This window comes from Eurytemora carolleeae, unplaced genomic scaffold (assembly GCF_000591075.1).
Source record: "Eurytemora carolleeae unplaced genomic scaffold, Eaff_2.0 scaffold977, whole genome shotgun sequence".
NCBI classification, from domain to species: Eukaryota; Metazoa; Arthropoda; class Copepoda; order Calanoida; family Temoridae; genus Eurytemora; species Eurytemora carolleeae.
Window position 1 is genome coordinate 43,652 of NW_019396878.1, and position 18,060 is coordinate 61,711.

At 32.2% G+C, this 18,060-nt stretch overlaps 1 protein-coding gene and 1 long non-coding RNA gene across 6 annotated transcripts; both read right to left on the minus strand.

Moving 5' to 3' along the window:
- Positions 1 to 984: 984 nt before the first annotated feature.
- LOC111709641 (uncharacterized) lies at positions 985 to 4,369 on the minus strand. Of its 2 annotated transcripts, XM_023483411.1 has the most exons (7): positions 4,294 to 4,369; positions 3,377 to 3,469; positions 3,013 to 3,152; positions 2,613 to 2,840; positions 1,746 to 2,009; positions 1,323 to 1,399; positions 985 to 1,223 (listed from the first exon to the last, which is right to left on the minus strand). In XM_023483411.1, exons 4-7 carry the CDS (start codon positions 2,655 to 2,657, stop codon positions 1,097 to 1,099), a joined length of 513 nt encoding a protein of 170 aa, XP_023339179.1. In that variant the 5' UTR covers positions 2,658 to 2,840; positions 3,013 to 3,152; positions 3,377 to 3,469; positions 4,294 to 4,369; the 3' UTR covers positions 985 to 1,096. The 2 variants fall into 2 exon arrangements, with proteins under 2 accessions (XP_023339179.1, XP_023339180.1); XM_023483412.1 differs by lacking the exon at positions 4,294 to 4,369 and having other exon boundaries at positions 3,377 to 3,753.
- A 4,378-nt stretch (positions 4,370 to 8,747) lies between these two features.
- Positions 8,748 to 16,629, minus strand: LOC111709642 (uncharacterized). 4 transcript variants are annotated; one of them, XR_002766903.1, is made up of 6 exons: positions 16,425 to 16,629; positions 15,790 to 15,832; positions 13,159 to 13,274; positions 12,479 to 12,531; positions 11,429 to 11,507; positions 10,809 to 11,154 (listed from the first exon to the last, which is right to left on the minus strand). It is a non-coding gene; the product is annotated as an uncharacterized LOC111709642 (long non-coding RNA). The 4 variants fall into 4 exon arrangements; XR_002766902.1 differs by lacking the exons at positions 10,809 to 11,154; positions 15,790 to 15,832; positions 16,425 to 16,629 and adding exons at positions 8,748 to 9,766; positions 15,218 to 15,262; XR_002766904.1 differs by lacking the exons at positions 15,790 to 15,832; positions 16,425 to 16,629 and adding an exon at positions 15,234 to 15,263.
- Positions 16,630 to 18,060: the final 1,431 nt, after the last annotated feature.

Sequence of the window (18,060 nt, forward strand, 5' to 3'; positions counted from 1 at the left end):
CTGTCTACTGTTTACTGTCTACTGTTTACGGTCTACTGTCTACTGTCTACTGTCTGCTGTCTGCTGTCTACTGTCTGATGTCTACTGTCTGCTGTCTACTGTTTACTGTCTATTGTCTACTGTCTACTGTCTACTGTTTTTAATTAAAATTTTTAGCTAAAGAATGTTGTTTTATTTCTAAGGTTCGAATGTTATTAAATGTTTTTGTTTTGTTAGAAGAAATAATGAAATTTTTAATGCCATGGGTACACGGCGGTAAAAAGTCTGGTCTGTGACTATAGTTACAAATCTAAATATTTTTTTTTTAAAAAGCCCTTGAAAAATTAATTTTTGGCATTTTTTAACCCTTCCTAGCACACAAACTATTTTTTTTAATTAGTTGTCCTTGAAAAATTTGGCTATGAACTGAAAATCCATGTTATCCCTATACCTATTATCTAAAACCTTTTTCTAGTGGGGGGCATGGGACGCCCCCCTCCCCTCAGGCTATATATATATAGATTCAGCCCCCCCCCCCAGCCTTTAAATGGTTAAAGTGTGGAGACCCATAGATATCGTCTTCCAGTCTGGAAGCTCAACTAACCAAACTAAATATATTTGATAGTACCTTAAACCCATGTTGTAAGTTAGACTTCAATATATATGTCAGTTAGTCATATGGGTTTTTTCAAAAAATCCAAATATAGCCAATACCTTTTTTCTCTTTAGCAACCAATGTAAAACTTACAATCATAAAAAATATTTAATGATATTTTAGCAGTACATTGGTTTGACTTTCTTAAACTGGGTAAGTTTGGTAAACAATGTTTTATTTTTTTGTCAAAAAGGTGTATTTATGAGACAAGATTACATATATGTTAAAAAAATTTATTTTATTTGGTCAAAACAATTGTTATGTATTCCTTAATTATTGTTCAATAATCATGCTTTTGTTTTGGGTATAACAATGGTCTAAAAATATATAAAAATATATAATTTAGGTCAAAATTTTTTAACATTTTATTTATGGTGATTATATTAGTAGAGTTGCATTTTTCCTGCAAATCAAATAAAATTCTTGTATGACATAGGAATCTGTTACATTTTTTGTTCTACACTAGCACCAGTAGTACTCACAAACTTCCCAACTGCAATCCCAATAATATTCGTTCAGGTAGTAATCATAGGTTGCTAGACAATCATCCACACAAGTATAACACTCAACATAGTTTGCCGATTTTGACCTAAGAAATGATATAAAGAGATTAAGGGTCGACGAAACAAAAATAAACTTGTGAAATGAAATTTAAATGTAAGAAAAGGGTTTGAACAAACTAACTTACTTTGTAGGTTTCGTAGCTCCGTCTATTTTTTGTTCCTTATTCAAGATTTTTTTCCCATGCTCATTTCTCTTGTCAGCCTAATGAAAATAGTAGAATTTGGATAAATTGGAAGTAAGAAAGGCAAGAACATTGTTAGCATGTTGGCTTCAGAATAAAAAAAATCATTTACAAAAGAATTATGAAAAAATCACTTGCCATGCAGTAAGCACATGCATCTTTATTCAATAATGGCAATGTCCTTTAAACAATGGTAAACATACAGGAAATATCTGAATTATATGATTTAAACCTAGAAAAACGAAAATGTTTTCCACATAATTGATTATAAAGGTTACATGGGTACCATTGTGAATTGGGCACTGAACTCTGTGTATGGAGGATCACTTGAAGTTATGGCTATAAAAAACATTTTCTAAATGTTACCCTTGTAATAAGTTTTCCCCTAGATAACCTCAATGGTTTCTGAAACCACAAATCCAACCAGCTTCCACATCTACCATCAGAACTACACCAGCTGTACGCAGGACAATCATCATCTGTACCACAGGAGATCTCTTCGTCAGACTTTAGTTCAATGGCGTTTTTGTCAGTTATGTCAGCTGAAGCATCATGAGCATGTGACCCTTCTTCAGATTTAGTTTCACCATCAACATTCAACTTATAAATCTCAAATGGATCAAAGATAGCCTAAACATTTAGTAAATAAAGGTGCAGATATGAATGCTGGAGCCAAGGTTACCAGAAAGTGCTATGAAATACAGTTATTTCTTTGATTTTAAAACTACCATGATCGATACATTTTAACACCTTGATGAAGAGAAAAAAGGAATAGTTACCACAGGTACAGTTTTAGTGTTGTATAGATGTAATTTTAGAGTAACTGATATTCTAGTGATTATGATTTGAGCAATTATATCTGCAGTTAAATATAAGTTTAAATATGTAAAAAATATATATATTGTTAGTTAAAAATGTGCTAAAAATATTTTTTGATAAACATAATTTGTGTGTGTTCTCTTTCCAATTTTAATCATATTTTTGTTATTTTCTATTTTTCCATTTTGTTCTTATTTATGAAAAACAAAAGTACACACCTTATCATGCACAAATTTACATACTCCATATGCACTACAGTACATAAATCTATCACAGTAGAAATCCAAGTTTCTACTAATTCAGAATATTTTAAATATTTTAACGTTTTACCTTTAAAAAAGTATAATCAGTTTTTGTCAAATTCTGTAGTTAGAATGCTTCATTTCTATTAAAAAAAAGCAGTTTTATACGCACCTTATCTTCCGCATATCTACAAAATCCTTGTGCATTACAGTACATAAATCTATCACATTCTGAATGTTGTGTACATACAGAGTTCCAAGCCCCTGGGCCAGCTTCTCGTAAACCTGAGCTGCCTCTTATAGATATTGATGAAATCCTCTTAGCTCCAGTGCTACTTTTCTTCACACCAGAGCCACTACTTATGGCACCGTCAGTTTCAGCTGGATCAGTTAGGATAGCCTAACAATTGTTGAATGTATAAATACGAGTTTAAACTGTAATCTCCATATTTAATAAAATAATTAATTTCATTGAACAATTTAAAGTTTTACCTTTCGAAAAGTCAATAATTAGTGTTTTGTCAAATTTTGTTGTAAGAATGTTTTTATTTTTAACAAGCTCTTTTACTCACCTTATCTTCCACATATCTACAAAAGCCATGTGAATTACAGTACGTAAATCTATCACAGTCTGAATGTTGTGTACATACAGAGTTCCAAGCCCCTGGGCCAGCTTCTCGTAAACCTGAGAAACCTCTTAAAGCAGCAGAGTCTAAAAATGGGCGAGTTTTTATTCTTTACATGTCCCGTAAATTTGTTAAATTAGTTGGTTTTACAATTGTCTTTCTTTTTCCACCTATTAGGTTCGTTTTTTAACAGAATGACCATTAAATCAAATATTTCGTTCAGTAAAATAGTTGGTTTAGTATAAACTTTTTTTAAAAACTGGTCTGATCCCATAAAAATATTTCCGCTAAAATACCAGCTGTTTCATACCTGAATTCCTTATAGAACCCTCTACACTTTTCGCAGCTTTTAGTGGATTCGGATAAAGATCCAGTCCTGGAAAAAACTTGCCCTCCCTTTTTTCTTAAAAAAAAATAAAATGTGGAACCATTAAAAAGTCATTTTGTACTCAAATCAGTTTTGAATTAATTTGCTTCTTCTTATAGAAATTAATTGTAAAAACAAAATGTTTGTACATTTGGGTAGGTTACAGATTAAGGTTTTCAGCGCACGAAATGATACACGTCCAATGCGAAATTTTTGTTTGCATTTTGCAAACTTTTAAGCAAAATATTGCAATTTTTCGCGAAAATGAATGCAGCGAAAAATGGGAAAACGAAGCATAATGTTTGCTAAAGCCATAGATGTTGAAGCTTTTTAATGATTTTTTTTCAAAAAATTTTCAGATTGTTTAAAAAATTCTGAATTTTTTTCACACAATTTTGCATTTTTTAAGTGAAACAAATTAAAGCAAAATTTCGTGAAAAAAGCGAAAATTTTCGCCTTTTATTGCGGGCGAACGAAATTGGAAATAAATTTCGCATTTTTCCCGAAACAATTTTTCTTTTTCGCTGGCAACCCTTGTACAGATCTATGAAAGATTGTCACAGAAAAATGTAAGAAAAATGGACTTGAAAGATAATTTATTGATGAAGTTAGAAACAAACTTTATTTATTGATGTCATTTTGATTCTGTCCTTTAGCATAACATACTAGATTATGCAGTGCGCGTTTACCTCAATGTTTCCATTTAATTCCCTTTCAGATGAAAGATGAATTGTAAGTTTTGAAGAAACGTATTAATTTAATTGCACAGATATAAGGAAATTTGAGTTTGAGGCGAGTAATATAGTTCCTTGAGCGAAGTTTGGGGAATTGCTTTCAATTATATATTTAGAAATTTTTACCTTGAACATTTAAGGACAAGGAGCATGCAAACACCTGATATACAATATAGTCAAATAAAATATAGAAATAACATTAAGTATAATATTATGAAATCATAAAATTGAAAAAAAAACATGTAAATGCCGTAATAATGATAGTAAATTAATTATAATAAAAAAGGTAATAATTTCAATAAATTAATTACAGTAATAATATTCATAATAAAAAAAATATCTGTGTACATCCCCTGGTCCCAATTTACACCTTTATTTACACAGTATTTAATATTCCTTGTGGGATGACTTATTTCTCTGAAAGAAAGTTTACATGATATGAAGTGCTTAAAATTCTTTTATAAGAAAGAAAAAGTTTAGTTATAAGGCACTAGGCTCATTTGAATGACTTTTCAATAGGAAATACTTATGCGAGGTTTAATACTTTTGGGAATTGGGAGGCGGAAATACAGTGTAGCCTGGTAGGCAAAGAGAATAGAATACATACTAGAGGGGAATTTACTAGAAAAAAATGTAAAACGGCCATTTTGTTGTACTGTTTCCGTACTGCATGTGTACTTCACATATTTATGCTATATAAACTTTTGGGCCCTGGAATATCATTTTATAGAAAATCTAAAATTGATATTAAAAGAAAACCAAATGATTAAAAATTCAAAGTTGACCAATGATCATTATACATAGACTCTATGCCTTTACAAACGATGATTTTCCGTTATAGTTATAAATCAAATGATGTTTTTTATTTACCTAATTCATTAAAAAGGTTAATTCACAGCTTTAAAAAATTCGAAATTGAAATGGATAGTCTAGGGAACACACTGTAATTAATGTACTCTACTGCATATAATTTGTGAACATTTACATGATTTGTACACTTTTAACTCCCTTTCAGCCTGAAAGGGACTGAAAAATTCATACCGAGAGATTCTCTATATAATTCCCCTCTAATATATATTAATAATAATAAGGCAGACATCTCTGCTGCATAAATCCAAAGTTAAAGGGAGTGACCGGCAATGTAAGGTGGTTGAACTTAGATTGTAGTATTGTAGAGAATTTTTTCGGATTCATTTGAGACATAAAAAACGTTTAAAAAAAGATCTATAATTACTGTGTTTGAGCGCAAAGTCGACGTTCAAAATTGTCAATTTGGGTGGATATGTTTTTAGAATTGATTTTTTAAAACTACGCGAAAAATGTTACACAAATTCTCAAATAAACTTATTAGTTGAGAAATAAGAATTAACTCTAAAAATAAGCAATTTTATTTCATTATTAGTTTCTGTCACTCTAGTATGCCGAGTCCATTAGCGCCTGATCCAATCAGGGTTCAGCCATGTGTTTGGAGTCTATTCTGAACTAATAGAAATTGCATAACGGTAACGTCTGTCTTTCTATCTATCTCATTATCATTGGACATCAAAATATTTCATTTGTTTCTTAACTAACATTTTACTAAGATCCGAAGGATTTACAGAATTTTTTAGTGGGGTGGGGTGGAGAGTGTGTGACACCAGTTCTCGTTAGATCACTGAAGTTAAGCACACTTGTCCACAGCCAGTAACTGGATTGGTGTCCAGGCTGGTGTTCACGGGTTCGATTCCCGTACTCCACACAAACCTGTGGTTTCAAAAACATCTGAAGCCGACATCTGGTTTAGCAGTTATGACCACCTGACGGATGTAGGAGGACAGAGGGGCGGCTGTCAACAACTCTCGCAGCGAAAGGGTGCGTGCTTTCTGCTCAACAGAAAGAAGCTTCAAGTGGGATTGATCCAAGTGAATGACGATGAAGAGAGGAATGGTGGACAAGCAGGGAGAGTCTATGGTTGCCAGCTATAGGTACCTGGGGGTATCCAATCCGGGCTTACAGATGTTAGGGAGCAATGAGTGTGATGTTTCCTATCAGTACGGCACCCGGGCCTCATTCCAGTATATCAGAAGGATTCCTGCACTCTATATTCTCAGGCCTAAGAAGAATCTTAGGCAGCTGGAATCTTGTCAACCCTCTTCTCAGAATGAATGAAGCGTGGATGGATGAATGTGCTGCCAGATTACAACCCCTGGTAGATCAATATAAAAACCCAGAAAACACCAAACTTTCGCAATAGAAAAAAATTCCGAGATTTGATCGTAACAACCCGATCATGTCCTGGGGACAAAAAAATCTCTTTTAAAAAAATAAAAAGTTTTTTTTTCTCTCATTCTTAAAGGGAGTGACCGGCTATGTAAGGTAGTTAAACTGAGTATGCAGTGATGTGGAAAACTTCTTTCGGATTCACTTGAGACATATTAAACTTTTTAAAGATCCGTAAATCCTGAGTTTGAGCGCAAATTCGACGTTCAAAACTCCTACTTTGGGGGTGGATACGTTTTCAGAATAAGTTTTTTTAAATTATAAAAATAACGACGACATAAAATGTAAAAACATTCTACAATAGACTACAGACGTCATGTATAGGAACATGTTGAGAAAATAAAAATTAATCTTATCATCGAAAATAAGTAATCCTGTACAATTATTAGTTTCAATTTTCTCATTATTATAGTTGCTCATTATTCACAAAGATTTTCGCAGATTTTCTAGAATTATTATTGAAAAGACGATATTTGAAGAATTTGAAGAAATCTGCGAATAAATTCAAAGAAAATAAGAAATTCAATATACAAATAAAAACGAAATAATCAATTTTAGCATTGATTTATGGACAAATTTCTTTTGTGAAATATGTTCCTATCCATCTAATTAGTTTACTGTATACATTTTACTTTATTTTTCGTTGTCGTTATTTAATAACTAAAAAAACTAATTCTGAAAACGTATCTACCCCCAAAGTAGGAGTTTTGAACGTCGAATTTGCGCTCAAACTCAGGATTTACAGATCTTTACAAAGTTTAATATGTCTCAAACGAAACCGAAAGAAGTTTTCCACAACACTGCATACTTAGTTCAACTACCTTGCATAGCCGGTCACTCCCTTTAAATAAAATCTTGTTCTATGTTTTTTATATTTTCAAAAATATTTATTAACTGTCTACACTGAAACTATGCATCAACTATATACACTGTTAGAAAACTATGCATCAACTGTATACACTGTTAGAAAACTATGCATCCACTGTATACACTGTTAGAAAACAATGCATCAACTGTATACACTGTTAGAAAACTATGCATCAAATGTATACACTGTTAAAAACTATGCATTAACTGTATACACTGTTAGAAAACTATGCATCAACTGTATTCATTGTTAGAAAACTATGCATCTACTGTATTTATTGTTAGAAAACTATGCATCAACTGTCTACACTGTTAGAAAACTATGCATTAACTGTATACACTGTTAGAAAACTATGCATCAACTGTATACACTGTTAGTAAACTATGCATCAACTGTATTCATTGTTAGAAAACTATGCATCAACTGTATACACTGTTAGAAAACTATCAACTGTATACACTGTTAGAAAACCATGCATCAACTGTATACACTGTTAGAAAACTTTGCATCAACTGCAAACATTGTTGGGTAACTGTGCATTAACTGTGATCACTGTTAGAAATCTATGCATCAACTGTATTCATTGTTAGAAAACTATGCATCAACTGTATACACTGTTGGAAAACTAAACATCAACTGTATTCACTGTAAGAAAACTATGCATCAACTGTATACACTGTTAGAAAACTATCAACTGTATACATACACTGTTAGAAAACGAAACATCAACTGTATACTTTGTTAAAAAACAATGCATCAATTATATATACATGTAAGAAAACTACGCATCAACTATATAAACACTGTAAGAAAACTTTGCATTAACCCTAAAACACACTGTAAGAAAAATATATACACTGTTGGAAACAAATTAACATTGGGTTCAGAATACCGAAATCAAGAAAACATTTTTATACAACGAACATTTTGTTTAAAATTACTAACTTAAGTTTACGGATATATTAATGGCATTCACTTAAATTATGCTGACAGTCCCTTTAAACCAATATTACACCAAGACAATGAAACAAAGTATGATGTAATTAAATGTTTTATGACAGAAATATATTTTGTTGGGTGTTCTCGCTCTTTGTTCTATCATTCTTTTATTCCCGTAATCCTGGGACAAAGCAATGAAAAGAAAAGTGATAAAAACATGAGAGTAGAAGTGCAAGAAACAGGGAAAGTTCTTGGTTCGAGGAGGCTGGGGGGATTGCAATAAGAAATACAGGGGGGGGGGGGAGTTGATAAGTGAAAGTCAGAACAAAGAAGAAATGTGTCTACAAAACGAGTAAAACATGTAAGACACTTATTTAATCAGCTTGACAAGATATTATATATATAAGCACAAATACAAATATAATGACAATTCTGGCCTGCAATATGGCTTAAAATATTCCACCCCTCCCCTTCCCCCCCCCCTCATTTAAAACGTTATTCAAAGGCAGGTCAACTTTTGTTTATACCTGTCCCCACTCCCCCCCCCCCACCTATACCTTAGAACCCCAACTGTACCAGCACGTCGTGTAAACCTATATTTATCTACAGTAGGTGGATGGAGTTGCCGGTACGGGGGGGGGGGGCGGGGCGGGGGGGATGACCTTTCCAAAATTAATCCGTGTTTTTTTTTAATTTTCATAATTCTGGGGTAGTAAACAATATATCTAAAATTATTGTTATAAATTTCAAATAATGAATTTTGTAAGATCAAATAGTCTAAGTTTGAAATATTAGGTTGCGAAGGAAAAAGGGTGCGACATTTTTAGTCTGAGGCAAAGACTCAATTCCTTTTGATGTCTGAATTTCAATTTCTTGATTTTTGGATGGAAATACAATTTCCATCCTGCTGCCTGCATGCATGTAATTCCGCGCAAATTAAATTATTTCCTTGTTCGCAGTTAAAGAATGTTTTTTTTCTGCAAATTTGTTCTCATTCAAAGTTTCAACGTATTTATGTGTTTAAATTGTTAGAAAATATAATGTTCTACTAAAAAGGTTTTGTTTGTTTTCCTACGGGCTTAAATAAACATTTTTAAGACTGTGTTGTTTATTTATTTTGATGCAAAACCTCTGCCCATCCTTTCAGCGTGCTCAGAAATATTAGCAAATAAAATCACAAACTATGCAAACAATAGTGCAAAAAGATGCCTTGTATTAACCTAAAGAGACTGTAAGCGTAATTTCAAATGACCCTGCCTGGAAAATTATGAATTAGATATCTATGTTTTTAAATTTGAAAACTGATTTTTTTAAATGTGTTTTTTTTGGCAAAAGTGATAAGCTTATTTCTTCTGCAGCAAACCATTTAGAACAATATTGATCAAATAATGGTTTCAATGGTACCGTTGTGAATCAGGCACTGTCTGTATCACTTAAAAAATTAAGCTTACTTGATTTTTTAATTTTTACGAGAGATTGAACCAGATCTGGAAAGTACAGGATGACCCACTAAACTGAGCTGAATGGCTTAATCTGAATATTCAACAGTGGAAACTTTTAATTTTCATTTCACATTTCAACAAATATAAATTTCATCATGATAATATCAACATATTAAAAACCTATTTTATCGCATTTAGGACTGTAGTCCTTTTGAACATTAGTCCATCAATCAATCCAAAACTTATGTTCCTTCAATCCAATCACTGATATGATTGATATGACACCACAAATGCGGGAAAATTAAAAACCGGTTTTCAAAAGTTGTAGAGCGCATCTCTGATCTCTAGAAGTTAATCTGAAGACTAAATTATTCTTCAGATTAGCAAAATAAGAGGATCAAGTGTTGATCTTGATATCCACCAATCTAAAGTTTTCAGCTCTGAACAATTAAAACCATTATATTTATTTCTGAACCTGATTTTGCAGGTAAATGATTCTCATACAATTTAATACAGTGCTTTGAAGACATAGAAAGAATTTTATTACTGTCGTATTAAGGCTGCAAATATTCTTAGCTATTTATTTATTTTACATTTACTGAGATTTTAGTACAGTATACAGCCCATTTATTGTATTCTCATGTTTATTACCTAAATCTGAAAAATTGTAAAAAAATAGATATGAATATCTACTATGGCAGGGCGTAGTTCTAAAAGAACAATTATTCTTTCACAAGAACGAAAGGAACTTTCAAGAACGGTCCCATTGTTCTGAATAAACAATCGAACCCAAAGAACTCGTTCCTAAAAATATTGAAACGGAGCGGAGCAGATATTAGCTTAAAAGAATGTTTAAAATCGGGAACTGGTTCTTATTATCAAGAACACCTTCCAGGTCAGGAACGCATTTTATATCAGAAATGTATGCTAAATCATCTAGAAATAATCAAAAGATTTTTTTGATTCGATCACCTGACCCCCACACTCATAACCCACCCCAACTTACCCCAGCCTACCTCTTCCTTGAGGGAGGGGAGATTTAGGTAAAAAGAAAATGTTTTCTATAAATCATGTATATGTCTTTTTAATATTTTTGAAATATTGATCATGAAAATTAATTATTTTTTATAAATCTACAATTTCTTTACTCGTTTTTAAAGATAAACCAGGTTCTTTTAGATTTTTTTTTTCACAGACCAGACTTTTTCACCTTATATCCTACCCTATAAATTAGAAAAAAATCCTTTAAATTACTATTCATCAAAAGTAAAATAAATTCAAGGTGTCAAAAATGAAAGTGCTAGGACAAAAAAAATACATGGGGGCGCCAAACGCCCCCCCCCCCTCCAGTCTGTTTAGGGTTAATTAAACTGTATAGAGGCCGTTCCTTCCCTAAAAATGTATGAACAGTTGTCATGTTGTTCACGTATTTTTGGGGACTATAATTTAGCTGGCAGATGTCTGATGCAAAATATTTAACTGATAAATAGAAAATTATTACAACAACAATCCAGAGACCTTATGAGAGACTGCAATGTTGAAAGGAATGGTCTCAGGGATCATATATATATCCAAACTGTGGTCTGCCATTAAATAGTTTGTATTCAATTTAGTCAGATTTCAATTAACCCAAATGAAACAAAAGCCATTTAAATATCCAATATTTTTGTCATTTTTTGAAATACTTAATGAGTAAAGTAATACTATTGACCATAAATACAAATCCCCCCCCCCCCCTGGAAGTTGTCTTTACCAAAACCCTTCTCCGAAAAGTACCAAACCAAATCAATTCTCTGACTATTTCTCTGTATACTCTCCAACAGAAGGAAAATCTGAAAACAGTGAAATGTTTTATTATTAAAAAATGAATTCACAGACAACTTTACAATCTATTGTAAATTCCACTTGAACAACCAGGTTTATATATTCAGAAGTTATCCATTGTTTCAATCTACTCCATCAAAAAAAAACCCTGACCCATAATCACTCTTTTCATCCTGTCACAAATAAATTGTAAATTATCTTATTAAACATTCAAGAATATGTAAATACTGTTACTTTTTATGTCATTCAATAATATTTAAATATTGTCATTTCTATTTCATTTTATTTTGTATAATTTTTGTAGGTTTGAAATAAGTCCATGTTCTGAGTGCGAGGAGATAAGGAACCAATTGATCAACCAACCACAGAACCTACAGTGAAACCCTTAAAAACGAATACATCGGAAGAATTTATCAAATGTCGTCTTGACAATTTTTCAATGAGTTTAATACTATATTACGCAAATTTCAGTATTTGCGAAAATAAATAAATAGCCATGAATATGCGGGAACAGTTTTAAAGAGTTCCATATAATCATTTAATAAAAAAAAACTTAATATCTGCAACATTCCATTATCAGAAAGTGAAGAATATGACATTTGATGAATTCTTTCGATGTATTCGTTTTTTCGTTATTAAGGGTTTCACTGTTTAAATCTAACACCCACAGAACCTATCGTTTTTATGACCACAGATTCAATTGATCAACGGACGTAAGAACCAATCAATCAACCAACAACTATGGATCCCAAACAAGCTGATGTCGACCAACTTCTCCAACATGATGTTACCCATGGAGACAACACCAAAACCCCTCATCATGAGCACTACAAAGCATGCACTGCTGTTTACAGGGATGCATAATTTGTAATACACCAACCAACCACCTTCGTAATCTGGATGTGGACCTGAACATCGGCAATACTACCTCAACTTCAACATTGTCCTCTCCCGCCAACCACTATATCCTGCACCTTACCTCTGATGTTCCAACACGCCATTCAAGGTAACATCATTTACAAACTGACAGCCCTAGATAAATTAGAATAGATTGTTCATGTCGTCTTCACCATACCGGAGGGTAACAGTTGAAATTGAAAATGGCAATTTAGCTATGGACTAGGTCACTAGCTACTGACATACAGTACATTGGATATAAAGGTTGCGGCAAGTTTATTTGTACTCTGTACAAATTTATGGGGGTTTGTTTACAAATATTGCAGAAATACTAGTTAAAAGTTGAATTTCAAAGGATTAGAACGAAGATTAGTTGCTGCTTGCTACCGATATGTGAGTGATAATGATGACAATCAGACTCCTCTTCCACACAAAGAACACATTAACATTGGAAGACTTTTCAAACTATTAAATCTCTTGGGATGATAGCGATACTTTGGTGAATTCTATGTGTCAACAATCAACATGTGGACAGTGAAAATCTCGGTATGATTACCATTTTATTTTATTTTATTAAATTAACTAAGTTGATTCTGTCCTAGTATACAATTTTTGGACCCAACCCCCCCCCCCCCCCCCCCCCCTCCTATCAATTTTGTCTATGACCACCTTTTTTTCAGCAAAATTGTTATTATTATTTTTTAAATTATCTTAGGGTTAGGTTAGGTTAATACTATTTCTGGGCCAAGCGCTGCAGCTAACCTAATTTTGTGTTATTTCAGGATCTCTCTTCAACTTGTCTTGCATGCAACAGAGAAATCGATTGGCTGCTGCAAATTGTTACTTAATCTTTTTACAACTGAGACGAAGTTCCCAACCTATGAATATAAGATTTACTTTTTGATAATAATGCATTCCTAATTTTTTCAATTTTGTTGGCTCATTAATAAAGAGATTTTTAAAACTTTACTTTCACTTACACATTTGACTTGTATACTTTTGTGTGTTTGGACTTGAGAAATTTTCACTTTTAGAATCTGTTTTGGATATTTTAATTTTAAAAGGGTAATGAAAAAAGTCGACATTTATTACTTTTGAAAATGTACCAATTTAAACAAAAAAGAAACACAAATTTTAAACGATTTTTAATGGCAAATTTTAGGGCGACAGTCAACCATAAAGGCTGGGGGGTCTGAATCTATGAATAGCCTGGGGGGGAGGCGTCCCACGCCCCTCCCATTAGAAAAAGGCCTTAGAGAATAGGTATAGAATTAAAATGCATAATCATAGACCAATTTTTCAACGCCAGCTCATTAAAAAAAAAATTAGACAGATAATGCTAATAGTTTGGGCTCTAGGGAAGGTTAAAAAAAAAGGTAAAATTGTAATATTTTTAAACAGATATCCAATTGTGACACATGTTTCTAAATCCATTTTTTAAGGAATTTTTAAAAATATAATTTTTAGATCTGTAGCTTTAGTCACAAAAAAGTTAAGGGCCATTTTAGATTTTTTTTACACAGACCGGACTTTTTACCGCCCTGTACCCTACCCTATGCATTTAAAAAAAATTAACAGAAAAATCCTTTAGATTAACTATTCTCATTAAAAGTCACAAAATTTCACGGTAATAGTGACAAAATTGAGATTGCCAGGACAAAAAAAACTATAGGGCCGGCCAAGCCTGTTTAGAGTTATAAGCTAAAATAGTTAATGGGTGAGGCCTAGTTTTTATTAAACTTCTTTAAATAAATTAGTAAAAAATTCTCTAAGATTGACCCCGAGAAGTAAAACGTATTCAATGACCTCTTCAAATGACAAGTTCATGATGTACAAGGGGTTGTACAATTTTCAGCTTTACAGTCTGCATTAACAATCTATTCTAATTTATCTAGGCTGACAGCCTATGCCAAACTGTACAATCTACCATGAACATTTGGAGGAGATAAAAGACCAATTGATCAACAGACCAAAAAATCTTTTGATCTAACAACCACAGATCCAATTTATCAACCTAACAAAGAACCAATAGATCAACCTACCATCCTAACATCTTATTGACAACACCTAACAACACCTTGACAACACCTACCTATGTTTCAACAAAAACGAGGCAGGTATAATTGAATTGGAAAAATTGACCTTATTTGTATATTTATACGAAAGATTAGTACAAAAAGTAAAACTACATCTAGCGGAGAAAAAGTAACTTACAGCATGTTCTGTAATTAATAATTACATTTAATAATTACATAATTACAGCCCCGAGCTTGATTATACACAGTATATATATATATATATATATATTACAGCTGTGTATATACGTTAGATGCATCCACCAGAGCCCAAAACTTAAAACAGTGTTAGGGTTTCTAATCGGAATTCCGTTGTGCGCAATTTCGCGGAATTGCGCGCAACTGTTATCGAATTGCGAGGAGTTTACAGGGCTTGCAATTATGCAGAAGTAAAATACACTCGCGTATAGTTATGAAAACCAGTTTTGCAACTCGGGTTTCACAAATGGGGTTAGGCAGTTTTGTGGATATCAATATTTTTGTTGTAAAATATTATTCCATTTTTTTATTTAGTTTCTTCATATTCTCATTTCTTTTAGGATCTCTAAACTCAAAATCTACACAAATATCAAGACCCCAAAAATGAAACTAGGAGTTTCATTTAATAATTTTCTTTTTAAACTCGAGCTCAGACGGACAGCCCCTTCTAAAAATAGAATTTGTTGATAAAAATTTTAAAAATTAATCACAAAATTATTACTCTTATCCGAACTTTTTACAATTTTTGTTATCAAAATTAAATCTACCAAACTAACTAATCACCCTCAGTGCAGTCAGTACTTCAAGCCATGGCTTAGCAATTACTAGGTTAATATAGGAACATTATATACATGGTGTCCAATATCATTTCGGATCGTTTATTGCACTAAATTGCGTTTTTCGGCACTAGTGAAAAAATTTAAACAGAATTTGTTTCCTGTTTGTATAATAAGCCTAATATATTAGCATGGAAGAAATATTAGGTTTTTGGGGAATACTATGTGATGTGCGTATTTCAGCGTTAAATCTTAGCAGAGGCATAACTAGGGGGGGGGGGTCGGCCGGGGGGAGCCCTTATAACAACTAATAGCAATCTTTATATTGTACTACAGCTTGGGAACCCAGCGCTTCCCAAGTTACTAAAAGTTTCTCCCGCCGTTTACAAGCACTTGAAAGATTTTATCGGGAAATTACCCAATCAACTTAGAGTCTCAAACCTAAGCTAAAAACATTCACGTAGGTTTCCCGAGTTTCCCAATCAAAATTTGAGGCAAATCGGTCCAGGGGTTCTTAAGTTATGATCGGACAAACACACAGACAAACAAGTAGAGATTATAACCTTATATATATATAGGTGCAACTCTTCCATAAACTCGAATTGCCTATAAAAAATGAAAAGTTATGTATGAGATTAGAAAATTATTCACAAACTTAGAAAGATAAACTTAACAGAAACCATGAACCTTTAATGAAGGAAAAAAGTTTTTTTTTCTTCTACCAAAAACATTTGCCATACACAAACTTAAAAACAGCACTCTTTAGCCAATATTGATTTTAAATAAAAAAATAATCATTAAATTTAAAATGAGTTCATAAAATAATCATTTTAAGACATGAAGCAGACTTACAAGAAGATGTTTTTCAATGTTAATTAATTCGATGATTTTAAACTAATAAAAATAGCCTCAAGAATGAAAGGCAGTCAAATAAACTTTACATTGGGACCACGAAGTCATGCTCACTAAATTTGTTAATTGATTAAAGACTCATGATTTAGTCTAAAAGATATTGACATATTTGTATCATGATCCAACAAGTAAAATATAATACTTCAATATTAAAATTTTTGGCTCTGAAGTGTGCATTTTTTCATGAATACCAACTATTTTCCTATTTAAAACTTGTTATTTATTTGTATCAAAAAAAGACAGATGTAAAACGGTTGCAACTACATCTAGCGCTAAAAATATGAACCTGTTTAGTCTGTTTAAATCAAGTTTGAGAGAAAGTGAAACCTAGCCACAGGCATTAGTAAAACCTGAAACACAAACAGTCACATTAATACACTAAACTAGGTCAACGAAAAGGCTCTATATATATTTATATATATTGTATATTTATCTTAAATTTCTAAATATAAGTATCACAGTAGACAATAGACAGTAGTTATTGACTGTAGACAGTAGACAGCAGACAGTAGACAGTAGACAGAAGGCAGTAAACAGAAGACAGTAGACAGTAGACAGAAGACAGTAGACAGTAGACAGTAGACAGTAGACAGTAGACAGTAGACAGTAGACAGTAGACACGAGACAGTAGACAGTAGACAGTAGACAGTAGACAGCTAAGTAAAGAAAGTATTAGCATAAAGTGGTGTGAATTCAGATAAGAGTTTTCTCTATCCATTCATCCTGTCTCTTCGTCATATATATATTCTATGCATACTTTTCCAATATGTCATAATCAAATCATTCTTGTTCAACAGACTCAGTGAATTTTTGTTTAAAAGGTTTTTTGTCACAAGTACAAAAATGTGATTAATTTTTTCACAAATCAGCCTTTCTGGTTTAAACTTATTGTTTAGTTAAATGTAAATTTTCTTAAATGTAAATTTAGCTTAATCAGTGTGAAGTATCGGGCCGACTTTTAATCAACAAGAGTAAGCTGTACAGTACAAACACAGGTAAACCGGAACAGGATACAGCACACCAAGTAAATGTTCCCCTCCTAGAGAAATCTGTGTATGTTATAAAAATGAATTCATTTATTATAATAATCTATATGTATAATTCAAACTGATGCTAATCTAACCTTTCAAAAATTGATCAGACAAAACTAGCCCAATAGGCCAATAAGTAAAGGGTTGGTCTCAAAAAAAATGGCTACTAACTAGGATTATGTATGGAGCTAATTCTTAGAGATACTTTTTGGGAGTGAGGTCCAATTCAGGTTTGGGGTCAAAATTGCGAATATATTGTTGCTTTTTTCTCCTTTTCCCTCTTAATTCAAAATTTGTTGAATGAAAAAAAAAATATTATTCTTGGACAATTATCTTCCATACATATTAATGTAACTATATATACGGCATTTAAATAATTCAAATGCTACAAAGAGATGCGCATGATATCACAAAATATGCTTTTATATCAATGACAATTTAAGTATTGAATATTGTTTAACTTATGCTAAATAATTGTGTTTTCATCAGTAAGTTCGAATTCAATACTGTATACACATGTTTTGAAAAATTAGATATTTTTCAAAACGACATCTAGGAGGTTTTAACAATTTCTATGATACTTTTTATTGAAATAGAGAAAAAAAGAAACATTTAAGCCACAGTGATCAAAAGGTTTCATATTTCATATTTTTATTCAACAACAAAGCACTAGATAATACAAATAACAAATCACAATTTACTATGTAGTTGCCTAACCAGAGTTGGTTGTTTTGATTAGTTGGCCCATTATAAGCGAATAAAATAGATGGATGTACACTGTATAGTGTACATTTTAAACAAAACAATGATGATAAATCATGAACAAGGTAAGGAAGGGGTGAAAAAGTATAAGGGAATGGGTTGGTAGATATATTATTAGAATCATGTTTA

What these genes read in the sequence shown, in the direction of transcription:
- LOC111709641 (XM_023483411.1), bottom strand. Translation starts at nt 2,657, where the DNA reads ATGTACTGTAATGCACAAGGATTTTGTAGATATGCGGAAGATAAG. An exon ending in GGGGAAAACTTATTACAAGG is followed by an intron (nt 1,400 to 1,745) that starts GTAACATTTAGA and finishes TATTTTCATTAG; the next exon opens with GCTGACAAGAGAAATGAGCA. An exon ending in GGAGCTACGAAACCTACAAA is followed by an intron (nt 1,224 to 1,322) that starts GTAAGTTAGTTT and finishes ATCATTTCTTAG; the next exon opens with GTCAAAATCGGCAAACTATG.